This window comes from Peromyscus leucopus, chromosome 23 (assembly GCF_004664715.2).
Source record: "Peromyscus leucopus breed LL Stock chromosome 23, UCI_PerLeu_2.1, whole genome shotgun sequence".
NCBI lineage: Eukaryota > Metazoa > Chordata > Mammalia > Rodentia > Cricetidae > Peromyscus > Peromyscus leucopus.
The window spans coordinates 15,217,808-15,245,590 of record NC_051082.1 but is presented as its reverse complement, the minus strand read 5'-3'; the positions used below and the strand labels follow the sequence as shown (position 1 = coordinate 15,245,590).

The 27,783-nt window shown below is 44.5% G+C and overlaps 1 protein-coding gene across 7 annotated transcripts in view; it reads right to left on the bottom strand.

Annotated features, from left to right (window-relative positions):
* Ccdc62 (coiled-coil domain containing 62) overlaps positions 1 to 27,277 on the bottom strand; it is a 44,435-nt gene extending 17,158 nt beyond the window's left edge. For 4 of the 7 annotated variants that reach the window (XM_028885828.2, XM_028885827.2, XM_037198733.1 and 1 more), the window contains exons 1-9: positions 27,107 to 27,277; positions 24,374 to 24,566; positions 19,437 to 19,603; positions 16,625 to 16,726; positions 13,744 to 13,915; positions 10,167 to 10,268; positions 3,494 to 3,582; positions 2,873 to 2,988; positions 107 to 835 (exon numbers count right to left, since the gene is read on the bottom strand). In XM_028885828.2, the coding sequence (XP_028741661.1) occupies positions 107 to 835; positions 2,873 to 2,988; positions 3,494 to 3,582; positions 10,167 to 10,268; positions 13,744 to 13,915; positions 16,625 to 16,726; positions 19,437 to 19,603; positions 24,374 to 24,566; positions 27,107 to 27,271 (1,835 nt within the window). In that variant the 5' untranslated portion in view covers positions 27,272 to 27,277. The remainder of the gene's footprint in view (positions 1 to 106; positions 836 to 2,872; positions 2,989 to 3,493; positions 3,583 to 10,166; positions 10,269 to 13,743; positions 13,916 to 16,624; positions 16,727 to 19,436; positions 19,604 to 24,373; positions 24,567 to 27,106) is intronic. The other 3 variants (XM_028885832.2, XM_028885830.2, XM_028885829.2) reach the window with 2 other exon arrangements.
* Between the last annotated feature and the right edge of the window lie 506 nt (positions 27,278 to 27,783).

The window sequence follows — 27,783 nt, the reverse complement described above, 5'->3', positions numbered from 1 at the left end:
GCAAACGGTGCCTTCTCGCTGGCCATAGGCATACATGTCTACTGCAGCCCTGTCTGAGCCTGTGGTCGCTTATGCACCTGTCTTTACAGAGGTGAACATCACTAACCTTGCTGAGGAATTATATTTCATTCCACTGACACCTCCTGAACAAGTGCACAGAGTTTTGTGGCGAACAATCCTTTGCATTTTGGAAGGCTTGAAAATGTTCATCCACTCTACGTCACTCATGTGTCCTGGAGCTTCGACGATGATGTTACTCGGGTGGCAGCACTTGGAATCACACAGGTCACTGTCCCCCATACAGACTTCATTCTGGGTGCAGCATGAGACTTCAGACATATCTGCAGGGTCATGGCAGTCCCCATCAAGCTTTTCCGGCTGTTTCGCAACAGAGCAGTTAGAAAGGCCCAGGTAAACGTTGATGTCATGCCACTGTTTCTCTTCGGGCAGCGAGATGGATGTTTCCGAGAGCTGCTTCTCTTCTATCTGAAGCTCTAGTCCATCGCTTTTTGGAGATTTTGCATGAATCTTGCACAGTGTAACTTTGTTTTCCGGTTCAGTCTGGATTTTTCCACCCAGAGACCAAGACTTTTGTTTCTCCAGTAAGTCTTTGGTAAACAGAGACGAGAGAGCAATTACACTTTTTTCCCCAAACGCAGTGTTAACCTGCAGCTTCTTCTCTCTGCACACGGCACAAGAGCTCTTGTCTGACCTATTGTGCTGAGCCAACGTGACCTCAAACTTTTGATCCTTAACCAATGACTTCTGATTTCTCTCTCTCTTAATATCGATTTTTGGGTAGTTATTGTCAAGGTCTGATAAACACATGTCTCTGCTACAGTGGCATTACAAAAAAATAGGAGTTATAAGATAAATTTGATACTATCATCTACTAGTATTACCTCCCCCAAGCCTCATTAGTGGTCCTAAATCCCAATAAAACCCATTGGTCTGACTTTCAGAGCCCAGTTTCAGCCCCACCTCCTACAGGTGAACATAGGAGGTGATGCCTTTCTGAACATCAAGCCTACATCCCCTCCCCTTCCCATCCCTCACTCACTGTGTTTACCATCAGAACAATAGCAACAAAATCAAAACCACTAGAGAAATGTAACAAGACCTTTGCCATGCTTCCCTCTAAGGTTTTTCCTATCAGGGATTTTATGTTTGATTTGAGACAGGTTCTCACTTGTAGCCCAGGCTGGCCTAGAAACCGTGATCTTCCTGAGTACTAGGAATACAGGCGTGCACACCATGCTGGGCTTGTATTCACCAATTCTGATCCCTGAGAAAGCACAGCTCTTTCTTTCCAGGATGGCCTGAGCCACTTCCTTCCTTTTTTTTTTTTTACTTTATACATTTATTGGTTGGCTGGTTGGTTGTGTGTGTTTGTGTGTGTTGTGTGTGTGTGTGTTGTGTGTGTGTGTGTGTGTGTGTGTGACAGAGAGAGAGAGAGAGAGAGAGAGAGAGAGAGAGAGAGAGAGAGAGAGAGAAATGGAGGTCAGAGGACAACTTATGGCAGTTGCTTCTCTCCTTGTACCACATGGGGGCTGGGGATTGAACTCAGGTCCTCAGGCTTGGTGGTAAGTGCCATGACCTCTGGAGCCATCCTGCCAGCCATGGCATGAACTACTTCTAAGAAGCAACTTCAACTCATCTAGTGCCTCCCAGTGGCAATGAAGTTCAAAGAGTGAAGACATATGTCAAAGGCTTCTGCGTGAAAGAGACACTGTGTGGGCCTGCCTGGCCTGCTGGTGGCAGCCATAGATGGGACACAGAGCAACAGAGTGGCAGTTCCTGCAGAAGGTCTGAGGAGAAGTACAGCGCAGCACAGTGAAGCCTGCTGCTGCCAGCTGCGGTTACAGCTCTCACGCCCTGGCCCTGCAGCTACCGATTCCAGTTCTCCCAAGGAGCTGGAGTCACCGGTCACTGACAATCCAGTTCAGACTTCGTGGCCCCTCTAGATGGGATCCCTCTTCTTGAAAAGCACAGTGGCTTTAGTTAGGCATGCCAGCACAGGTCTGTAATCCCAGTAAAGAGGAAGACTGCCATCAGTGTAAGACCAGCCAGGGCGACGACTTAGTGAGACTATCTCTCAAAAACAAAAGAGAGAGAAAAGAAGAAGGAAGGAAATGGACTTCGCCGTAGTAGTTCATCTGCACTATCAAGCCACTCCAAAGTGTTCTGGATTTACACTCATCCCCACAATGCTTTTTTTTTTTTTTTTAAGACTTATTTATTATGTATACAGTATTCTGGCCTGCATGTATGTCTGCAGGCCAGAAGAGGGCGCCAGATCTCACTACAGATGGTTGTGAGCCATCATGTGGTTGCTGTGAATTGAACTCAGGTCCTCTGGAAGAGCAGCCAGTGCTCTTAACCACTGAGCCATCTCCCCAGCCCCCTCATCCCCACAATTCTTGTCACAATCGAGGGAAGGATGCCTCCTACTAACTGGCAAACAGGAAAAGCTGAGCCCCTGCTGCAGCCACTGATGCTATTCTTTGCATTATTCTTTGAGGCCGGTAGCAAGTCCCACAGATCTTATTCTACAGTAAGTCCATCGCCTAAGCAATGGCCGGGCTGCACTACTGAAGGCCTGGTCATCTGCAGTGTCTACTCAGGCTCAGAGCCTTTTACTCACAGACACACAGACCTGGCCTATGATTTTATTTTTGTTAGATGACTAGTTGACACCTACCGATTACACATAAATTCTCACATCAGGTCCTCCACAGCACTAGGATTATTATAATGAATTATTAGTGTACACAGATTTATTTCCTAGTATACAAGAAAAAGCAGCAGGTACTGGCTTACAGCAAGCACAGAGGAAGTGAAAATCAACATCAATACCATCAGCTAAGATTACCTGCATCCCAGGGCCTTTGATTCCTCCATCTTTGAGTCATATATCTGTATTAATTCCTGAGAATTTTCTACATTGAAATTAAGAAACTGCAGGTCACTCTGTTGTTTTACGTAAATCTGCCAGAGATGTCAACAAATCAAAACAGTAAGAACAAATCCAAACTGAATCAACAGTTTGGCACTTTGAAATCCTAAAACAGACCAGATGGTTTGCTTTGCTGTCTCCTATGGTAGCAGAAGGATATTTCCATACGTCACGTCTCCTAAACTCTGACTCCCACAGCCAAGACACTACCTGCTACACTAACTATGTCGTACGCCTGATATAGTGAACATCCAGGAGGCACCATTAACAAAATCAACAGGTGCTGGGTGATGGCGGCGTACGCCTTTAATCCCAGCACTTCGAGGCAGAGACAAGTCAGTCTCTAAGTTCGAGGCCAGCCTGGTTTACAGAGCAAGTTCCAGGATGGCCCTGTCTCATTAAAAAAAAAAAAAAAAGCCCCCCAAACAAACAAACACCACCCCCCCACACACACATACACACAAAATCAACAGGCAGACATCTTCCTAATTCCCCAACATTCCCTGCCTATGGTCCCAGTGGACAGCTGGAACATACCTGTCTTAGATTGTGTAGCTCTGAATTTGTGCGATCTTGCTTTGACTTGGCAATATCAAGTAACTCATCCTTCCTCTTTTCTCTCTCGGCTGCACAAGGACAAAAATGATTGGATATTTCTCATCAGTAATATCAACACACATCGCTCAGGTTTTAAGATTTAACAACTAGCATTTTTGCTGTGGTTCTTACAAACTGTAGAATGACTGACTGAGAAGAGCTTTCATGTGTGATTCTAATTAGATCATTCATGAAACAGGAAAATGCACAAAGTAATTAATGTTAAGTCAAAAAAGGATTTAAGGGGCTGGAGAGATGGCTCAGAGATTAAGAGCACTGGCTGTTCTTCCAGAGGTCCTGAGTTCAATTCCCAGCAACCACATGGTGGCTCACAACCATCTACAATGAGATCTGGTGTCCTCTTCTGGCCTGCAGACAGAACACTCACTGTATACATAATAAATAAAAAAATAAATCTAAAAAAAAAAAAAGGATTTAAAGTATATGTTTGTGCTTATAGGAAAATATGGAAGAAAAAAAAAAAAAAAAAGCCCGAAAGCAAGCAAGGCACAGGAGCACATACCTGTAATTCCATCACCTGGGAGTTGGAGGTGAGAAACTCAGAAATTCAAGGCCAGCCTGAGACTCTGACTCAAAACAAAAAACCAAACAAAAACCCAAAGCTTGAGAGCAGGTATTGAGAAGTAGTCATTATCTTTACTCACGGAGACAGGATCCCTCTATCAATCCAGGCTGGCCTTGAACTTATGATCTTCCTGGAGCCTCTACACTGTTGGGATTATGGTATCCTACCAGCTCTGGTTAAGGAATTGCTTTTATTTTTAAAGATTTTACTTTTTAAATTGTATGCATGTGAGTGTCTGCATATATGTATGTACACCACATACATGCCTTTGGAGCAGAAGAGGGCACCAGGTCCCTTGGAACTGCAGTTACAAACAATTGTGAGCTGTCAGTTGCCATGTGGTTGCTGGAAATTGAACCCAGATCCTCTGGAAGAGCAGTCAGTGCTCTTAACTGCTGAGCCATCTCTCCAGTCCTAGGAATTTATTGTTAACAAGCTGGGCTTAGTGATGTACACCTGTGTTCCCAGCTACTCCAGAGTCTGACACATGAAATTCATTTGAGGCCAAGAGTTAGAGAATAGTCTTGGCAACACAGAAGGACCCTATTTAAAACATTACAAAAACATATAAAGAAGTAATTTTTAGGAGATGGGGATAAGGCTTAGTGGTAGAGTGCTTAGTTAGCACATGGAAGGCCTTAGGTTTGATCCCTAGCATCAGTATTACACAAAAGAATATATAGAAAGAAAAAGGTACTGTCCCCAAACATACATTAACAGTGTACAGAAGAACTGATTTGAGCTGCGCAGTGGTGGGCACTCCTTCAATCCCAGCACTCGGGAGACAGAGGCAGGCAGATCTCTGTGAGTTCGAGGCCAGCCTGGTCGCAAAGCTACACAGAGAAACCCTGTCTCGAAAAACCAAAAAAAAAAAATCAATACCAAGAGATGGAAATAAAACTATTCTTAGTTGGTATTTGTCTTAGTTACTTTAGTTACTACTTTAGTTAGTTACTTAGTTACTTTCTATTGCTGTGACGAGACACACCAACTTATTGAAGAGTTTACTGGGGCTTCCAATTCCAGAGGGTTAGAGTCCATGACTCATGGTGGGAAGCATGTCAGCAGCTGAGAACTTATATCCTTATCCACAAGTAAGAGGTAGGGAAAGGGCTGGAGAGATGGCTCAGTGGTTAGGGGGGCTTACTGCTCTTCCAGAGAACCACAGTTCAGTTCCTGGCACCCATCTCAGGCAGCTCACACCTGCCTGTAACACCAATCCCATGGTTGTCCTCATCTGGCCTCCAGAACACTGCAATCACATGCACATACCCACACACACACACATATACACATAATTTAAAATAAAAAATAAAATCTTTTTAAAAAAGAAGAGGCAGAGAGAGCTCACTAGGAATGACATGGGCTTTTGAAAGACTCAAAGCCCCCCCTATTGAAACATCTCCTACAACAAGACCATATAATCTAATCCTTCCTAAACAGTTCCACCAACTGGGCACCAAGTATTCAAACATAGGAGTCTATAGGGCATATTCTCATTTAAAATACCATAGTATCAAACCTTATATATGTGTATTTTAAATTAATACATTGTTCTTCATAAGTGTATAACATCAGTGGTGTTAGAGATCAAATCTAGGTCTGGAGCATGCTAAGAAAGTGCTTTAATACTGAGCTATATTTCCAGGCAATATGATGAATTACGACTCAATTAAAAATAAATTTTTGGAGGCTGAAGAGATGGCTCAGCAGTTGAGATAGGATCTGGTTCAGTTCCCAGCACCCACACAACAGATCATAATAATCTGTAACTCCAGTTCCAGGAAATCTGATGCCCTTTCTGGTCTCCTTGGGCACCAGACATGTGTATGGTATACAGATATACAAGCAGGCAAACACTCATACTCATTAAAAAATATCAAATAAATAAACAAACTTTAGAAGCTGGTATGCTAGTGTATATCTATACTCCCAACACATGGGAAGTAGAGGCAGGAGAATCAAGAACTGAAAGCTTCCCTGGGCCACATAAGACTTTGGCTCAAACAAAACAAAAAACACAATAAGCAAGCAAACAGACACATTTTAATTTAACATTAATTTCTAATCTTAGTATTATTTTGTGATTAGGATTTACTTCTACTTGTCTATTAATGTGCATGTCTATGAGTGTGTGTGAGATGCTTGGAGACCAAAGGAGGTATCAATTTCCACCTATTTTTTTTAATGATGATTCTTTTAAAAGTGAAATAAAATCACATCATTTCCCCCTTTCCCTTTCCCCTCTCCAATCCCATTCATGTAGCCTTGCTCTTTCAAATTCATAGCCTCTTTTTCTTTGTGGGTTTTACACACACACACACACACACACACACACACACACACACACACACACACACAGAGTCCATATAACATTACTTAGCCACATGTGATTTCAAGGCTGACCACTTGGTGTTGATAACCAACTGGGGGCTCTTGCCTGCGGTCCACCTATATTTTTATAAGGAGCAAATAATTTATTGTATTTGTTTTTAAAGTAACTGCAAGTGCACACGTGCTATGCACACTTCTGGAGGTCATAGGATTTGGGACTTAGTTCTCTTCTACAATGTGGGTCCTGGGGATTAAACTCAGTTTACCAGCCTTAGCAGCAAACATTTCTACCCACTGAGCCACACACAGTTATACATGTGCAGGTCAGAGAGCAAGAATCTGTTCCTTCCTTCCACCGTGTATGTCTCAAGTATTGAACTCAGATGCTCAGGCTTGGAGCCATCTCAAGAGCCTAGCTAGTCTCTACCTACTTCTGTGAGGCAAAGTCTTTCCCTGAATCTGGTTAGATCTGAGCTAGAAGCCAGCAAGCCTCAAGGATCCCATGTCTCTGTTCCCCTCAGAGCTGGGAACTTCAGGATGCCTGGCTTGGTGCTGAGCGCTGGGACCCATCTGGTCCTCAGGATTACAGGGTAGGTATTCTTCACCACTCAGCTACCTCCGCAGCCCCACTGTGTGTTTTTGATCCAGACTCTTGTGTAATTCAGGCTGACCTTTACCACCTTAAGTAGCCAAGGTAGGCCCTGAGCCCTGATCCTTCTGCCTCTACCTCTCCAGGGCTCGGATTACAGGCATGTGTTGCCACACCCAGCTAAATGCTGATTTTAGAACAGCCTTCTGCCGCACAGGAAGCAACTCTCACAGAAACAGCCGTGCTTCCTGGTCCAGACAGAGGTCTGCAAAGCTGCTAGGCTGAGGGAGCAGAGTGCAATGGGTCTGTCCGTTTCTACAAGTTGGTTACAGAAACGAAAGACGTGAGGTTGTGCTAATAGCTCTGCGTGAACACAACACAGCATGGAGGAGGGCGCTCTGGGGTCTGAGTCTAGTTGAGGCCTGCCTTGTCCTGACTGTATAGCCTGAGGTAGAACTTCAATGGGACAAGCCTTCATTCATAGCAGGCAAGACACACTAAGATCTTCCTCTTTGCAAGCTCCACACGACCGACCAGCTGGTACAAAGAAATGAAACATGTCTCTAAGTCTATGGAACAGCTTCACCTTCAACAAGAGGAAACAAAGTTCTGAACTTCAAAGTAAAACTTGAGACCGTCTTCCAACATTGAATACAATGTGTCAAGTTTCTGCCACAGTCTTTCCACAGAACGGACAGCATGTTACCACAGGAAGCCTTTTCAAGTTCTTTGTTACCCACTCCCCTTTGTTTCACTGAGGACTGAACCCAGGGTTCAGGGTATGCTCGGCAGGAGGCACTCAGCCACTGAGTTACATGCATGCACACCCTCAATTCTTATTCATGTATTTAATTCTGTACTTATTTTATGTGTACCCAGAGCCTTGGGCATGCTAGACAAGGGCTTTACCACTGAGCTACATCCCCAGCCCTCACTTTGTTTTTAAATACAGGGTCTCACATAATCCAGGCCACCCTCAAACTGACTATATATAAACTGAGGCCGACCTTGCACTCTTGCTCCTTCTCTGAGTGCTGGAATTACAGATGTATACCTATAATACACACATACACACACCTGCCTTGGTTTTTTCATTGTTTTTGTATGTTTAGAGACAGGGTCTCATGTAGCTTTGGCTTTCCTATGTAGACCAGGCTGGCCCCAAACTCACAACGATCCACCTGCCTCTGTCTTTGCCTGCTGGGATTGAAGGCACATGCCACTACACCCTGCTACACTTTGGTTTTTGTAATGCTGGGGAATAAACCCAAGGTATAATAGGTAAGCATTCTACCAACTCTACATCGCTAGCCACCTCAATTTACTTTTATAATTAAAACATACAAAAACTGTTTTTGAAACAATGACGTATAATTGTCTTCAGTAGAAAGTTAATCGGTTGAAGGAATGTTTTTAAAAGTTATTTCCCAAAATGGATTATAGTTTTATTTAACAAGTCTCATACATTTTACGAATCAAGGAGGCTTTTATATTTATGAATCAAGGGTGGGCTGGTGGTGTAAAATAGCCTGTAAACTAGACGTCATCCTCTGACCGTCCCAGACAGTGTTATGTGTACATATGTATCTTAATATGATATGCAGGTAGTTGAAGACTTGTATGACATTATCTTTGGCATTACACCTCAGAATATACCACAGGAAATCAAGCAGTGTCTTTGCAGCATCTGCTTAGTTCTAATTCTCTGTGGCCTGTGACTGTCTTGGCTTTAGTGGAATCATACAGGCTGACCCAGAGTGTCTGATTTCAACCATAAAGTCTATCTTTAGTTACACACAAGGCACAACTAAGACAGAAATCCTAGAACTAATGAACACAGTGACCTCTAGTGGTGAAACCGGCACTGTCCTACCCTAATCCTTAAGGCCAGATTAAAATGGAGGATTCCATTGTATGTGAAAATTAGGTAATGCTGTGTTTTCCCTTTAAACTGCAGGAATTCTCCTCTTCAAAGGAGGGGATTGAGAAGAATGTCTGGGCCAAAAATGTTCATTTCTTTTCTCTTTGAAATTTTCCCTCCAAAACTATGTTTTCCTAACATACTACCTGCTGAAATGAGGGAACCCTTGGTGGGCAGGGGTATAAACAAGCTCGATGTCCACAGCGAGAAGGGAGAGGACTTCACCAGTGGAAGTCTCAGGTGGGATGGACAGGGGCAGTGCTGGGGATGGTGGTGTGTGACAGGAAGGCTTGGGACACTTATCACTGAATCACTGAGGAAGACTCGTGCCTAGCTTTCTTACTTTGAGTTACACATATACATGAGTGTTTCCCCAACTTAGTAACTGACGGTAATCAATTTGCAAACTCAGTGCTGAATTCCTAAAGAGTTTTTAGTGCTGGTAAGTCTAGTGCTAGGTTAAGTACTCTGCACACTAGGTTACACCCCAGCCCTTTGAACTCCTGACTGTTTACTTAGCATTTGTGAAATCACAAACAACCTCCCCTCATCAATCTGTAAGATGCTTTTGAAATGATGTTACTTCTGCTCCTTCTGCCTCCACTTTCCAAGTTCTGCGATTACAAGTTATCTGCTCCCAGGCCCAGCTACTGCCGGGGACTGAACCCAGGGCTGTGTGTGTGTCGGGCAGACACTCCACCAACTGAGCCACACGCCTTCCCGAGCGTGAGCTTCCAGGAGGAGTCGTTTGTTTTCTTCAGAAGCATAATGACCCATTCAAGCTGGACAAGAGGTATCTCCACTTTACAGGAAGAAAATCAGCTACTTGGACAGAGAATAAAAATGTTGAAACTTGCCCAGGGGTGGTGGTGCGCACCTTTAATCCCAGCACTCGGGAGGCAGAGGCAGGTGGATCTCTGTGAGTCTGAGGCCAGCCTGGGCTACAGAGTGAGTTCCGGGACAGCCAGGGCTATACAGTTAAACTCTGTCTCAAAAAACCAAAAATACATAAATAAATATTAAAAGAATGTTAAAAACTCAAGCCCAGTCTCTTACCAATCCCTCAAAAGACGGGGAAACACCCAAAACCTTATTTTTAGGGAAGTGTCCACCCCTTAGCCTGTGACAAAAAGCTGAGGTTACAAACATGCAACTATCAAACACTTCAATCCAATTCTTTTACCAGTAAAAATCAGCTCGTCATGCAGGCAACTTTTCTCTTGCTTGAGGCGAATGATCTCTTCTCGTTGATCGTTGTTTTCTGTGGTCTTTTCAGTTAGGTCCTCTTCATACATAGAAGGAAGAAAATTCCTTAGGTAAATACCAGCCTCCTAGGAACCAGACACTACACAAAACCTCCAAGTGCTCAGCCGCCTCTGAGGACGCTGCCCGGTCTACAACTGGGCCATTCACGATCTCTGGCCTGGCTGCTTCCCTGGCTCTGGCCTGGCCTCTCTTGCTACACTCAGGGGACCCAGAGCAATCTTTAAAAATAAAACTCCTTGTGTCGTTTCTTGGTAAGAGGCCCTCCCTGCTGCACCAGGATGAAACCCAAATTCATTGCTGTAAACAGCGAGGCCCACAGAGACATGGCCTTCCCTGTTCCCTACCTCTCTCCTCTTCTTTCTCTCAGTTCCTTGACTGCCTCTGGGATAAAGAAGACATAATCTGGGTTTTGTTCTCCATCTTGGTGAACAGATTCTGAATCTCTTGGAATTTTCTGACTGATGAGTATGTCTTGCCATTCAAAAGAAGTCCCTCTGCTAATGACAGCACTTAAGAAGCTGAGGCAGGAGGATCACAAAGTTCAAATTTGAGGCTACCCTGGGCTATGCTATATGACAAGACCTTGTCTCAAAAAACAAAGCAAAGCCAAATGAAACAAAACAGGGACCCTTCCAGATCCCCCCCCCAGCTAGCATCTAGAACCCTCTGTTCACCAGCTAGTCCTAGGCCATCAAGGGCTGGAATTTTCAGCCTTACTCACCTGCCTCCAAACCAAGGGGAAGACAGAGCTCTATAGAGACTCCAGAGGACCTGAGATGGAGAGTCCCAGCTACATACATGTGGGTTCAGGTTTTGCTTTAGGAGAGGATGTAGGAGCTCTGCATAGGAAGCCACTTCCATCCGCAGCTCCGGAGTTTCAGCCAGACCAGAAATGGGGCAAAGTGCTTCCCTGAGCTTTCTTCAATGCTGGGGCTCAGAAAATGGTGGCGGCCGCTCAGATGGCTGTGGGAACCCTTGCTTTACTGCCAGTTGGTTGGTCACGAGTATGTGAGCCTCCCCTGGGATTTGGAACTGGTGTCTTAAGTGGGAACAGTCTCCTGGGCATGAACCTGTGAGATCCATCACTAACTCCAGGCACACAGACAGCATCAAAAGCATCAAACTGAAGTGAATGTCTGTGTACCTAACTGGGAAAAGAGAAATACAGAGCTCCATTTTCCAAGAAGGAAACAAACAAACCAGGAACGGCTCCACTTACAATCCACGCTGGGCCTTCTGCTTAGAGAGTCCTCAGTTGGGGTCTGGCTAGTTCTGTCTGCACTCCAGTTATAGCTCAAGTGCTAGCTCTTCACAGCTACTTTCTCAGTCAACCTGCACTAAGTGCTCTCTGTTCTATTTCCCATTACCCTACTCTAAAAAATGTTTGAAATAAATATTGGGTTAATCAAATATTTACAACATATAAATATTGACACAACAGACTTCTTTTTGAACATCCTTCTTGACACACACACAAACTCAATAAACACTGATGACCCACAGTGTATCCTTGGTGCTGTGCTGACCCAAAGACAAACCGTCTGTCCCCACTACTGCTATGGGTCTTGTGAAACGATGGTTTTAGCTGATGTTATAAATGGAGAAAGAACTTATGACCATTGGTGAAGGCATGGTAAGGTCAAGACTGTTTTGTTTTTTTTTTTCTTTTTTTTGGTTTTTTTTTTTTTTTTTTTTTTTTTTTTTAGATTTATTTATTATGTATACAATGTTCTGCCTGCATGTGACCCTGCAGGCCAGAAGAGGGCACCAGATCTCATTACAGATGGTTGTGAGCCACCATGTGGGTGCTGGGAATTGAACTCAGGACCTCTGGAAGAGCAGTCAGTGCTCTTAACCTCTGAGCAGCCATCTCTGTAGCCTCAGACTGTTACATTAAATTGGTCAAGATAACAATTTCAGATTTAGGAGATGGGGCTGAGACAGGGTCACCTGTAGCTGAGGCTGGCCTCTGAAATCCCTATGTAGTGGAGGATGACTTTGAACTGACGATCCTACCTCTACCTCTCAAGTGTTAGTACCTGTACTGCTATGCCTGGCTCAGATCTCGGAATCTCAACAACTTAATTTGAGAGTAGGCAGCAATCTTCTCCACATTATACTCATGCTTGACTATGTCCAGGAAGACTAAGCTACTGTCTTTAATGATTTGTTTTTATTTGATGTGTATTGGTATTTTGCCTGCATTTACGGCATGTATATCTGTGAGGGCGTTGGATCCCCTGGAACTGGACTGACAGACAGTGGTGAGCTGTCATGTGGACACTAGGAATTGAACCTAGGTCCTCTGGAAAAGCAACCAGTGCTCTGCAACCAGTGCTCTTAACCACTGAGCCATCTCTCCAGGCCCGCCATTGTCTTATGAAGCATTTCACCCTGGACAGGCGTGAGAACAACTTCCTCAAGCTGTGGCTCTGGGGCAGCTCCTCAGAGGCTTATGAAATAGTCAGTCCTCTAACCTGACCAGGCACCATTTATAAAATGGTGCAGATGTGAGGCTAGAGCCATAGCTCCTCAGTCCCACGGTCACCTCAGCACCCACACGCTGGTCAAGCTGCCCCCCGGGGGTGGGGGAGACCAGAGAGGAGTAGGCCTACTTCTAGGTCCTCACAGATCAATGTAAACTGACACTATCATGGGTATTCTTATACACACACACACACACACACACACACACACACACACACACACACACACGGCATTTGGTCTATCTTTCACTAGAAGACATCAAGAATCAGAAAGAAGTGAGTCACAGAAGTACCTAGAACAAAACTAGAAAACCACCCAAAAGGCATTTGCAAGATCCCTCAACTCCCCTGATAAGATTTTACATGTTTCTCCCCCAAAGAGCTGAGCAGTTCCCCACTGACTGACTTTGGGTTCGGCCACATGAGGTGCTTACGAAGCAGAGTGGCACCATGGCAGGTCCAGGCCTAAACCTTAAAAATCTTCCAACGTTTCTGTTCTTTTTCAAGTTTCTGCCCTCACTGTGGGAAGAGATGCTCTGACTAGCCCATGGGTGAGGAGAAGAGACACTTGAAACAGAACTAGTCTGTGAGAAGCCTAGCTGGGTCTAGGCTAAACCAACTCATGTGGACCAACTCCAGCGGCTCCAGTTTAACAACTGCTGCACTTACATTGCATTGTTTATTACACAGCATGTCCCAGCAACAGCTAGCTGATAGAGTCAAGTGAACTGAAGCAGGAGTCCCTTAAAAATATGATGCAGGGTTGGGGATTTACCAAAGATAAGGCCCTGGGTTCAGTCCTCAGCTCTGAGGGAAAAGGTGCAGTTTAACCACAATTCTGTTATCTTGTATCACAAAACTTATGGCACAATTCTATATAAATGAAACAGATATTGCATGTTAGGATCTATAGCCAGGAATAAACCCACTTTCAAGTATAAGACTAAGGGAACTCAGAAGAAATAAACTCCCAAGACAAGGTACTACTATCTTAAATTATTTCCTTACCTTTCAGTTTACTGACTTCAAACCTAAGTGCCTTCAATTTCTGCTTATAATCTTGCTTTTCTTTCACAATACAAGTCTCTGCCATCTTAGCATCACGTAAAGCATGCTCTAACAATTTAAATTTACCCGAACAGTCTGAAATGTGATTGACTGCCTCAATAATATCTTTGTCCTAAAAACCAAGGAGAAAACTGTTAGTCTAGATTTTTTTTAAGTTAAATTTTTACATTTATTTTTTGTGTGTGGTGGTCTGCTCTTACACTTATTTTTATTTGGTGGAGGGTGGAGGGGAGGAGCTTGGTGTTGTCATGCCACAGCCTGTGTGTGTGGAGGTCAAAGGACAATTTGTAGGGAGTCAGTTCTCTCCTTCTACCATGTGGGTCCCAGGGACTGAACTCAGATTGTCGGGCTAGTCAGCAGTGGTTAGTCTAAATTTTTAAATTCTAAATAATCAGTTAGGCTGTTCTTAATTAGACTGTACTGTGCAGTGAGTTCCTTTCTAAACACCTTTCAGGTTAACTCAGTTGTTGTAACTCTATGGTAGCACCAAGTGGCAAAGAAATCAGTAGACACAAAAAAAGATCTTTTTTGTTTTTCATTTCTTTTTTGTTTTTTCAAGACAGGGTTTCTCTGTGTAGCTTTGGTGTCTGTCCTGGATCTCACTCTGTACCCCAGGCTGACCTCAAACTCACAGAGATCCACCTGGCTCTGCCTCCCGAGTGCTGGGATTTAAGGTGTGCGCCACACCACCGCCCAGCACAAACAATTCTTATCTGACCATGGTGCTAAAGCAGCCATTTCAATGTTGTTGGCTGGTCTGGGGAACCATGTGCTGTCACGACACCTTACTTTTCTTGAAAAGTTGAAAATCAGACATTTTTTTTTAGACAGGGTCTCTTTACATAGCCCTGGCTGTCCTGTAACTCGCTCTGTAGACCAACCGCTCTGGCCTCAAATTCACAGAGATCTGCCTGGCCCTGCCTCCCAGTACTGGGATCAAAGGTGTGCGCCACCACAACCAGCAAAAATCAGACAATTTGATGGCCAGGCTAGAATGTTCAGCAAGTAAGGGGTTGGCTGCTCTTCCATGGGGATGTTATTCTCTGGATGACAGGTTAAGTCCCATGGGGCCAACATTTCCTACCTACATTCAGCTTGTTAAAAGGACAGACTCTTAAAATCTCATCCGACCAACATGCTGCATTAGAAACTTTTATGGTTGAAAAGCAATTCTACCCATAATTAATGTACAACAATAAGCGGCTAAGGTAGTTCAGTGGCAGAGCACTTGCCCAGGTTCACTCCTCAGACTCAGGGACACTTGCTGAAGTACTATGATTAACAGGTATACCTTCCTGAGCCCACCCACTGCTCCCACAGCACCACACATGCAGCCTGATAAAATCCTCACAGGCTTGGAGGGCTTATGGAGAGAAAACAACTGGGGCAAACCACTCAATAGCTCGAGGAAGACTGGGCAGGATGGACTCTCAGCATTCTGGAGGCTAAGGGAGAAGGATCAATGAGTCCTAGGCCAGTCTGGGCTACAGTACAAGTTTCAGGCCAGTAGACAAAACAAAACAAAATCTTTAAAAACAGTAGAAGGGCTAAGGATGTAGATCAGTATTAGAGTGCTTACCTAGCATGTAAAAGGCCCTGGGTTCAGATCCCACTGCCATACATTTAAAAAACTGTTTTATTAAAACAGTACACAAGCTGGGTTGGTGGTGGCGCATGCCTTTAATCCCAGTACTCAGGAGGCAGAGGCAGGTGGATCTCTGTGAGTTCGAGTCCAATCTGGTCTACAGAGTGATACAGAGTAAGTTCCAGGGCTGTTACATAGAGAAACCTTGTCTTGAAAAAACAAAAAACAAAAACAAACAAACAAAAACCAAAAACTTTGTGTCTAACTTTAAAAATAATAAGCAGTTAAGCCAATAACAAAAGAGACAATTCCTTCAATCCCTGTGAGTCTTAAACAAGGAACCTGGGAGTTCCTGTTTCAGTCTTTCTAAGTATGTCAGGATAAGCATGTGCTTCTAGCGAAGACCATTCACCTCCATTAGAACTCTGATCGAGGGCATGCTGCTTCTTTATGGACACACTGCCCTAACATGGGGACACCTGGAAACACCTTCAGTTTTTCACAGGCTCTGCCAGTGCCGTGATGGACATCATGCTGGTCACTATTTTCACTAAAGCTAACTCTACAGATTTTAATATTTTCTCTTTAATTTTCAGAAAGGTTGCTCATGATCATGTCCCAGCGTTAATGCTGGGGGAAAATTACAGATGAATTCATACAAATGTCCCACTACACCAACATCATCCCCTGCTTAGCAACTGCCAAAGATGCATGCGGCAGAGGAGCGCCCTGTCTCTGAGGAGCCCGTGCTTCACTGTACCAGCATCTGCCAGCTGCCAGTTCTCTTGTTTTACTAAAAGACTAGCGAGCATCTAAGGGTCACTATCTTCAGGAGACTACAGCAGGTACCTGGGAGGGACGGACTCACTGAGATGGAGTGCAGAAGCTTTGGGAGCACTGTGTAACCTTTTTCTTTTTTCTTTTTGTTCTGGCTTTTTTTTTTTCAAGACAGGGTTTCTCTGTGTAACAGTCATGGCTGTACTGGAACTGGCTTTGTAGACCAGGTTGGCTTCGAACTCACAGAGATCCGCCTGCCTCTGCCTCCTGAGTGCTGGGATTAAAGTCATGCACCACCACTGCCCCACGCTTTCTTTCATTTTTAAAAGAGGAAGTTGAAATTCGCAACAGTAGCAGCTCTGTTTCTGGGCTGCTAAGGACTTGGGGAGAGCCGGGGTGTGTGGGTGAGCTCTGTCAGTACAGAGTGCCCTGGGAGTGGAGGTATGGCATTTCACTTACCTTCAGCTTTATCATGGTCGTGAGAGCCTGTTCTCTAGCTTGCAACTGTCCTACCTGAGCAGAAAGTTCCACTAACGTGCTGCTGAGATTTTCATTTCTAGCCTACAAGGGAACAACACAAAAATATTGAGTCTGTGGGTGCTCTCATTATGTTACTGACTACAGTCAACACTCGTGTCTCTATTTTTTAAATTTGATGTTTTTTTTTTTTTCAACTGAGAAAAATGTTTTAATAACACATACACATACATTCAGAGGCCTTTAAACAAGACATAGTATAAAATCTTAAAGGGGGGAAATGAGGAGGAAACATTGCATTTACTGCCTAAGAGCTAGGGGATTAACTGGCTGACACAATGCCCGGGAAACTGACACACAGATGATGAGGTGTGCCGGCACCATCGAGTGCTCACACCCACTGAGATTGGACTGCACAGATTCGCATGCCCACCACCTGTACCCTATTGCCTCCTGAGAGACAAGCCAAGTCAGTTCACTTAACTCAGCTGCTTGTCAACGAGTCATTTTCAAATGTAAAAAATTACTCTTGGTTTAAAGACTCCACACATTATTACTGGCCGGTCCCCACCAACTGTATCTATTTTGATTGTGGGTGGGGGAAGCAAATGCTTCAATAGAGCCTGGATGGTAACACACTATGTTATCTATCTTTTACTGGGGAGATATATATATATATATATATATATTTGTGAAGTGAAAAGCAAGCTACTACTTGCACTCAAAACAAAAACAAAATGTCAACCTTCCAAAAGGTGACAAAGGCACCACTGCCATCAGGAGGAGACAAGACAAAAAATGCACAAATGCTGACTTCAGTGCTACACAGATGATTTGTCCACGGAACCTCTTCACGGAACGTTATCATAGAACTGTATTTTCAGATAACAAGAAAAGCAGGTTAGAAAAGGCAAACAGTTACACACAAAGTGGGCTAAATAAACAATCGTCAAAAAAGAAGGCAAATACCTATTCTCCTATTGACTCGAGCCTTCTCTCAATACTTAACAACTGTTCTAACCTGTACTGATTTATATAGGTTAAGTTGATAAACATTTATTTTTAAGTAACATCATTTTATTTTAGTTAACTCACAAATAAAACACCACACAGATGGTTTAAGGAAGCCACTCAAAAACTAGCCCAGTCCCAAATTCTATGCCTCTCCATGAACACAGAGTGGCTGTTCTGAAGTCATGGAGCTTTGCTTATGATTTTACACATTCACTGTCAATTACAATTACTATCTAGCACAAAAAAAAAAGAAAAAAAATCTATGATAGTTGAAACTAGAAAAAACATAAATTACATCTTCTTTCATGACTTGTGTCCTTTTCCTATTTTTTATTCATAATTCTAGGCTGGGAGTAAAGAAGATAATAAATAAATGAGAACTGGATTTTCATCAAGGAAGTAGCCTTAGTGAATTCTGCACATCTTTTTTAATATCCAGGCTAAAAAAAAACCTTTATCCTGGATTTCGTTCAATATGCCAATATGCATTTGCAAAAATCCTATAGAAAGCAAAACACAAAAAGTAAGCCGTTCTTTCTCTAACTAGACTTGAGCTGGTAATGATGTGTCCACTCACATTCACCAGTTATAACAGACAGACCACTGTGCTGCAGGGCCTCAGAAGTGGGGGAGGCTGAGTGTGTGGATATAGCAGACATGGGAACTCTGTACTTGCCATACAATTTTGCTGTAACCCTAAAACTGTTCTACAATATACAGCTTAGCTGAGCACAGTGTCACAAACTGTAATCATAGCATTCAGGAGGCTGAGGCAGAAGGATTACCAGTTTGAGACCAGCCTGGGCTACATAGTGAGACTATCTCAAAAAAACAAAACAAAACAAAACAAAAAAAATCCAACAATAAACAAATAGTAAAGAAAGAATGAGGGTAACTAGCCGGGCGGTGGTGGCACACGCCTTTAATCCCAGCACTCAGGAGGCAGAGCCAGCCGGATCTCTGTGAGTTCGAGGCCAGCCTGGGCTACCAAGTGAGTTCCAGGAAAGGCTCAAAGCTACACAGAGAAACCCTGTCTTGAAAAAACAAAAAAAAAACAAAAAAAAACAAAAAACAAAAAAAAAAAAAAAAAAAAAAAAAAAACAAAGAATGAAATACTGAAAACTTGATGTTACCAATTTTACCCCAGATATGTTACTAGCTTGGGCATGTGTGTGTTTATCGTATCAGACAGAGCTTAGGCTAATCTCAGCACTTGAGAGAGAGGCTGAGACTGGAGGACCACAGTTCAACACTAGCTAGAGGAGACTAAAGGAGACATGGAAAAATGACTGGGAATGTAAAGCACTTGCTTCTTCAAGGCCCTGGGTTTAATCTCCACAACAGGAAAAGAAGAGGGGAAAGGAGAGAGAGAGAGGAAAAGGGAAGGGAGGAAGGAGAGGGAAGGAAGAGGAGGGGAGGGCAGGGGAGGACAAGAGAGGGGTTCAGAATCTAGAAAGCCAAATCTGAAGCTACCAAAACTTGAAGGTACTTATTTCAGACCTCAAGAAAGGAGGTTTTCTGAAATAAGCCATTGTTGGTAAAAAGGACAATGCTTCTAAACCAAACAGCAAAGCCCTTTATGGGCTATGATGAAACTTCACCTCCAGGACAGAACAGTGCTGTGCAGCTAGCCAGAAAGCTGGGAGAACACAAAGCCAAGACGGACAGAACACACACTACACACTTCCATACACACAGGCCATTTTTAATGGTGACATTTAAAGTTCATTTTTCTGTAACTGAAATGGACTAATGAAGTTCATTAAAAATTACAACCAACCTCAAGGTCTTCCGAGAGGAGGGCAGAGTGTGTAGCCTTTTGAGCCATTTCCTGAAGCTGTTGCTGAGTCTTCTGAAGAGCTGTCTGACATTCTATTTGATTGGATTCAAGCATTTTGACCTTCTTCATGAGAGACTTGATGATGTCAGTTCTTTTATGCAGCTCACCTGAGGGAAATTTTTCAATCACTGTGTCTGCACTGAGATGTAATAGGCAACATTTTTTCAAAATCAGATCACAGAGTAAAGGTGTGTTAAATGTTTTAAAAACCATCTTATTGTGAAATGAACAATACCTAACATGTATTCCAGAAATAAACACTGGCACTAACCCAGAAGACACCTTCCTAAACATAATCTCTCTAATTTCCACTTTCCAAGCCACTGCCCTGATCTTAGAATGGTCCCTTCCTTGCTGCCCACCTACCCCTCATGCTGAGGATGGTGTGCCAGGCACTTGCTGACCACCAAGTTTTTTACTGTTAATGTTCTCTACCTTGCTCTGCATCCACCCCAAAGCACAGTCTGAGCCGGACACAGATGCAGTTATACTCAGGAGTTTGTCCCTTCACTTGTTTTGCTGAGATTAGATCCTGAGGGCCACCCATGCTATAACTTGTGTTCATCACTAACGCTGCAATAGGAGTCTATTAATTATAACTCCAACATGCATTTATCTACTCTACATCTACCTAGGTGATTATCTATGTTATGCTTACTTTGCAGCTGTTAAATGGTGCTGCTCTGAATGATCATTTACATGTGTCCTGGGACTTTTCTGCTTTGCTACTCAAAATCTGGTCCTTGCCCCTGAAGCACTAGCATCATTGGGGAAATTGCTAGAAATGAGACCCCTACCCGAGGCATGGCATCTGTAATCCCAGCAGCCCAGCACCAGGCAGGTGAAGACAGTAAGATGAGGAGCCCAAGATCATCCTTTGCTACAAAGCAAGTTCAAAACCAGCCTGAATTACAGCATACCCTTTCCAAAATTAAAAAACAAGAAAGAAAAGACAAAAACAAGTGCTGAAGAGGTGACCCAGCAGTTAAGAGCTTACACTGAGACTGCTCTTGCTGAGAACTCAAGTTTGGTTCCTGGCCCCCACACTGGGTGGCTCACAACTGCCTGTAACTCTAGCTCTCGAGGATCAGACTCTCACCAGCACCCTCTCAGGAGTCAGCACTTAGCCGTGTGCACATGCCTACACACCCCCATGGAATAATGAGAAAGTAAAGGCTGGAGCAATGGTTCAGTGTTGCTCTTGCAGACCTGGGTTTGGTTCCCAGCACCCACATGGCAGCTCACAACTACCTGTATTATCAGTTCCAGGGGATCCAATGCCCTCTCCTGGCCTCAGAGGGTACCAGGCGCGTGTGCAACACACATACATACATCCAGGCAAAGCTCCCATACACATAAAATAAAAATAATAAATTAATCTATTTAAAAAATAAATAAGAGATTGTTGGGCCGTGGTGGTGCATGCCTTTAATTCCAGCATTTAGGAAGAAGAGGCAGGCAGATCTCTGAGTTCGAGGCCAGCCTGATCTACAAACCAAGTTCCAGGACTGCCAAGAATGTTACCCAGAGAAATCCTGTCTTGGAAAAAAAAAAAAAGAAGAAGAAGAGGTTAGAGAGATGATGGTTCCGTGGATAACAGAATTGGCTGCTGTTTCAGAGGACCCAGGTTCGATTCCAATTACCCACATGATAGTTTACAACCTTAACTCCAGTCCCAGGGATCCAGCGCCCTCTTCTGGCCTCTGAACACACTGTACACATGTGGTGAGCAGGCAAACATGGAGGCAAAAACCCCATATACATTAAAATTTTAAAAAGGGTTTTTTAATTAAAACAAACAAACAAAACAAACAAACAAAAAGAATGCAGACTCTTAATCCCAAACCTATTATATCAGAATCTCCTATTTTGGGGGTGAGGCCAGGGGTTGCCAGGGATGGAGCCCAGGGCTTCAAGTATTTTCCCAGTGAGTCATATTCCTCAGCCCACAATCTGCATTTACTAGGTTCTTTAGGCAGCTAAAGTGACAATTTCTGGAGGTGGAATGGCTGGACCACAGCTAGAACATCTTTCAGACTTTAGACCCTTTCTTGTAGGGTATGTATGTCTTCAGCTTGACTAGGCACTGTGAAATAATTGCGGTAACCTACTCCCATGAGCAGTGCATAGCCCTCCTGTGGCTCTCTATCTTCCCATACGTGGGCTAGCAAGGTCTGAGCCTCCACGGCTCCCCAGGTCAGGTACCAAGAGGCAGACTGGCATAGCTGCAGAGTTGACTCCAGCTTGGTTTACCAACACCTGATGGCTCTTGCCAGTCTAACGAACGTTCAACGGTCTATCATTATGGTTTGTGTTTCCCTACTTACTAATGAGAATGAGGACATACTAATATACTGACTGGTTATTAAATGTTCCTCTTTCCATGAAGAACTTATTAAGGCTTCCTCTTGTATGTGGCACTGAAGATTAACAGAGCCCTCTGGGTGCTAAGAAGCACCTCCACTAATGTGCATACCCAGCCCCAATCCTGCTTACTTCAAAAACTAGGTATTGATGGCTAGATACAATCTGTGTTATTTAAAGAAGTATCTTTATACTACCTTTTTTTTTTTTTTTTTTTTGAGACTGGGTCTCTTTGTAGCCCTGGCTGTCCTAGAACTATGTAGACCAGCCTGGCCTAGAACTCATACAGATCTGCCTGCCTCTACCTCCCCGGTGCTGGGATTAAAGGTGTGTACCACCACACCTGGCTGTTTATACTACTTATAGTTTTTTAAAATTACATTTATTGTGTGTGTGCACATGCTTATGCATGTGTGTCACAGTGTGTGCAGAGGTCAGAGGTCAACTTGTGAGAGCTGGTTCGCTCTTTCCACCATGAGGCTCTTGGGGACTGAACTAAAGTCCCCAGGTCTGGCAACAAGTGCCTTTACCAACTAAACCATCTTTCAGGCCCTATTTATATTACTTTCAATTAGCAATCTTTTATACTTGTATTCTGCTTTTTTATTTTTATTTTCCGAATTTTTGAGAAAAGTTTCAAGAACTCCAGGCTGGCTTCAAATTTACCGTAGCCAAAGGTGACCTTGAACTTCTGGTCATCTGACCTCCACTGACCATCCTGGTTTTATATGATGTCAGGGATAGAGCCCAATGCTTCATTCATGCTAAGCAAGCACTCTACCAACTGAGCTACTGATGGACCAGCCTGACTCTACTTTAAGATTAAAAGCCATCTTGTTATAAGGTCAAAATAAAACTTGGATATGACCAGGTCTTGACTCATTTTCTAGAATTTGACCTGTTCCATACCCTAGACCTGTAACTTGAATGTTAAATGGTCTTTTAATTAAAAAAAACAATACCAGATATTGGAGTAAATGCTGAAAGACCAGAGAGACAAAGGAACAAGCCACCTATTACCTCTAGGACTCCTCAGCCTGAAAAGCCTTCCTCAGCCAAAAGACTTTAGTTCCTGTCTCCTCACGCCTTATATGCCTTTCTCTGCCTACCATATCATTTCCTGTCTCAATTTTCCTAATGCTGGGATTAAAGATTTAATCCCAACACTCCCAAATCCTGGGATTAAAGGTGTGTGCCACCACTGCCTGGCTCTGTTTCTCTCTTAGACTGAGTCAGTCTCATATAGTCCAGGATGGCTTTGAACTCACTGAGATGCAAACAGATCTCTGCCTCCCAAGTGCTAGGATTAGAGGTGTGTGCCACCACTGCCTGGCTTCTATGTTTAATCTAGTGGCTTGTCCTGTTCTCTGATCTTCAGGCAAATCTATTAGGGTACACAATATATCACCACAATACCTAACTTCCACCCTGATAAGATGTTTTGTCAAGTAATTTTGAAATTTCAGCCAAGTTCCTATGTAACACAAATTCCTCTGGAAACCTCCAAACCCTTGAAAACTCCCTGGTATTGATTGCAGTTTTTTGGGTTATATAAACCCTACTGTCTCCTATGTTTGATGCTATTTACTCAAAGCCCCTTTTAGGAAGACAGCTGTGTCTGATGGAAAATAAAGCTTGCATATTTGACCAAAGAATTTGAGTAATGGTCTTTATTCTCATTTAGTGGGATTAACACTATATTCCCAGCACTATTTTGAGTTTTTTGAAATTATATTTAGGGGATGAAGAAATGGCTCAGTAGTTAAGAGCACTTACTGTTCTTCTAGAGGATCCAGGTTCGATTCCCAGCACCCATATAATGGTTCATAAGCACCTATAGCTCCAGTCTCAGGGGATTCATCACCCTTTTCTGACCTCCTCTGGCACTGCATGCATATTGTGCAGGCATACATACACTCATACACATAAATTTTTAAAAAATATTTATTTATGGTTTATTTATTTATTTTGGTTTTTCCAGGCAGGGTTTCTCTGTGTAGCTTTGCACCTTTCCTGGAACTCGCTTTGTAGACCAGGCTGGCCTCGAACTCACAGAGATCCGCCTGCCTCTGCCTCCCAAGTGCTGGGATTAAAAGTGTGCGCCACCACTGCCCGGCTTATTTATGGTATATTTATAAGAACATATCTATATGTTGTAAAATTCAAAGGATAACTTGTGGAGCCAACTCTCTCTCTCTCTACTGTTTAGGTACTAGGAACTGAACTCAGGCAGCAAGCACCTTTACCTGCTGAGCCATCCTGCCACCCCGTCTATGTCTTATAAAATGACTGTGGCGAGTCAGGGCTTTGAGCATTTCCTACCACTGGGCTACCCCCACAGCCTTCCCTCCACGCTAACTGTAGCTCTGGCCAGCACTCTCCCACGTGGCTGTTTATCAAGTCCGCCCATCTTCAACAGGACTGGACTCGGGGACACCAGGAGCTGAGTTCTTTACCTAGGTGTCAGCACTCAGACAGACAGACAGACAGACGGAGCTGCGTGTGTTTCTGACCTTCTAATTTGCTGCAACGTTCCTCCAGCGTCAACACTTTTTGCCGATCCTCTTCCCATGAGAGAAGCTGTCTCTGGTGCACCGTGACCATATCATTGAGCTCTTTATCTCGATCTTTCAGTTCTCCGATGAGCAGCTGCAGCTCCTTCCGCTGTTTTTCAATAGTGGAATTCTCAACTTCTGACCCGATGTTCTAAACATGGAGGGTGGTTGTGAATCAAGAGAAACGCGATACCACACATCAGCCACAACATATCTCCAAACAATTATACTCGTTCGCTGCCAACTCTGAATTGTGAAATTGAGTTTTATCCTCATTTAAGAGCGATACAGCAAGTTATACCACACAGTCTGCCGCCATCATCTTCCATCAGACCACACAGTTCTGAGAGTAGGACCATTTCCAAAACCTCTGGCTAACCACAGCACACTCCGCTTCTGCGGCTTCCTGCTTTGCTGTCCATCTTCCTGTTCCAGTCAACAATGCTATTCCCTACTCTGCCCTTCTGTGCCCTGCAGCACGCATGTACACACTCACACACACAGACCCCTATGGCAACCTTTCTGTATGTGTGGTCCTGGAGCTCAAACCCAGAGCATTAATGAGCATGTGATCTAACTGAGTTACAGTCCCAATCTACTCCCAGCCTAGAAATTTTGGAGAAATCAAGGAAAGGTAAACATGAAATAATTGTTTTTAACAATATTATAAATAATTCTTGTCAAAGAATGTTAATTTTAATCTATAAGAAAATAGCCAGGCTGTGGTGGCGCATACCTTTTATCCTTGCACTTGGGAGGGAGAGGCCAGTGGATCTCTGTGAGTTTGAGGCCAGCCTGATCTACATAGTGAGTTCAAGGACAGCCAGGGCTACACAGAGAAACCCTGTGGGGGGGTGAGGTGGAGAAAATTTAAGCTGGATATGGTGGTACAAGTCTTTAGTCCCAGCACTTCAAAGGTAATGGTAGTGGATCTCTATGAGTTCAAGGCCAGCCTGGTCTACATGTCAAGTCCCAGGACAGCTAGGACTATATAGTGAGATATTACGGCAACAATAACAAAAATAATAAGAGACAGACAATAATTAAAACCTACTATTAACAGACAAATTATTGAAATGCACTCAATCTATCAAGGGCAATTTAATATTGCTGCTTGTCCAAACTCAAAATATCTAGTTAAAAACAAGGGCAGAAAGGATCCAGAGGTCACAGGTTTGATTCTTAGCACCCACACAGAAACTCAAAACTGTCTGTACCTCTAGTACTGGGGATCTGATGCCCCTCTTCTTACCTCCCCAGGCACCAGGCATACATGTGGTCTACAGATATCATACAGACAAAACATCCAAACACATAAAAAACAAATCTTTAAAGGGGTGGGATGGTACCGCAGAGTGTTTTGCTGCATATGTATCTGTGTACCACTTCCAAGCTCAGTGCCTGTGGAGGTCAGAAGTGGGTATCAGGTCTGCAGGAAATGAAATGATAGACATTTGTGAGCCACCAGATAGGCGCTGGGAATCAAACCTAGGTCTTTTGGAAGAGCAGCCAATGCTCCTGACCAACTGCTGAAACATCTCTCCAGTTCCCACAGCTTTTTAAGGAAATACCTTTTGAGATGTAGTCTCACTAAATTGCCCTCCCCTTAGGCTCTGTGGCTTCGAACTTTCCAGCTTCCAAAGTATCTGAGATTACAGGCCTGTGGCTTTATAAGTGCCTCGATTATAGTAATCTCTCAACATTAGTTGTTGTTACTATTAATTACAATTAGATAGGGTCTTGTTATGCAGCCCTGGCTGGCCTTGAACTCACAGGAATCAGTATGCCTTTACCTCCCAAGTACTTTCTGGGACTAAAGGTGTGCACCACCACACCTGGCTTAATTCATGTATGTGTGTGTGTGTTTGGGGGGGGGGGTGTCAGAGAACAACTTTCAGAAGTTGGTTCTCTCCTACCATTTGAGCTCCGGGGATCAAACACAATTCATCAGGCCAGGTTTAACGAACCTTTATCCACTGTGCTACTATGAAATGTACTGTAAACCATATGGTGCCGAATTATGTTCTGTTTTTATGCGTGGAGAGCAGGACTGGAACTCACGCGCTCCTGGCAACTCTACCACTAAGCTAATTCTAACTTAAAGACAATAATTAAAGCTGGGACACGGTGGCTCATACCTAGCTCCTCAGGACTCAGGAGGCAGAGGCAGGGAGACACACGGGGTGTGAAGGGCGGTACAAGTTCATCGGGGACTCACGTGTATGACCACAGCGTTTTGAAAAGGACTTATACATAATAATGGTTTACACTTACTAGTAACTAACACACCCACACGAAAGGACTTGGAATTCCAAGTCACAACACTTGAATTCCAGTCTATAGGAAGGGCAGGCAAGGGGCACGGAGCTCGGCGGAGGAAAACGGGCGGGCGGGCGAGGAGCCGAGCATCCAGCGCGTTCGCCTCGCCCGACGCGGATGCACACATGCAAACCTCGGGCAACTTCCCTTTCGGGACCGTCAAAGTGACGTTGTGAGACGGTCCGTCCCCTCGCCGGGCTACCGCGAAGTAGGCGAGGGAGGGCAAGGTCCCTGCCAACGTTCAACAGCAATGCCCGGGTGCTCGCGCTTCGTCGTCGCCGTCGCCGTCAGCCCGGCCCCGGGTTTTGTCGGGCTGAGCAAACGGCCGCTCCGTGCCCTCTCTGCACCGCGTCCCGGGGCAGCGGCGCTCACCTGGCGCCGGGAGAAGAAGGTCGCCGAAGGGATCATGGGTGAGGCCCCCGTCCCCAGAGCGAGTCGGTGCCACCAGCGCGTCACCCCAGAAACGCCATAGGCGCCGGGCCGCAGAGGCGCGGGCAAGCCCGCCGGCCGGGACGCCGCGCCCTCGCGGCAGCGCATGCGCACCCAAACCGCCCGGCCCGACCGCGCTGAGGCGTCGCGCAGGTGGGCGCCCCAGGTCTCGCGAGACTTGCGGCCATGCGCCGGGCTTGGGAACGGGAACCTGGTTTCTCACGCTGGAAGGCTAAGCCTTCCAGAGCCAAAGACAAAGTCGTTTCCAGGTCCCGGAGCCCCGGCTCACTCGCTTTCTGGTTCCCCGTAACCCAACCAGAGGGTCGTCCGTTTCCCTCCCTGTGGATAATCGCTCCGGCAGGCAGGACTAAACTTAAGATCACTCAGGACAGAAGGATCAATCAGCCTGTCCATCATCTGTCTGCTCTCAATAGTGATGAGAACCGTGACACTTTATTATATCAGCATCTACCATATTATTGCTGGGTCCTGGGGCTGAGGTTGGAAGACCGGAGACCTGGGGAGACCCGGTCTCATTTTCAGGTGTGTGCACCCCTGCACTTGTGCGGAGGACAACTTCCAGTTGGTGCCCCCCCCAAAGGCCTTTGAGGCAGGTCCAC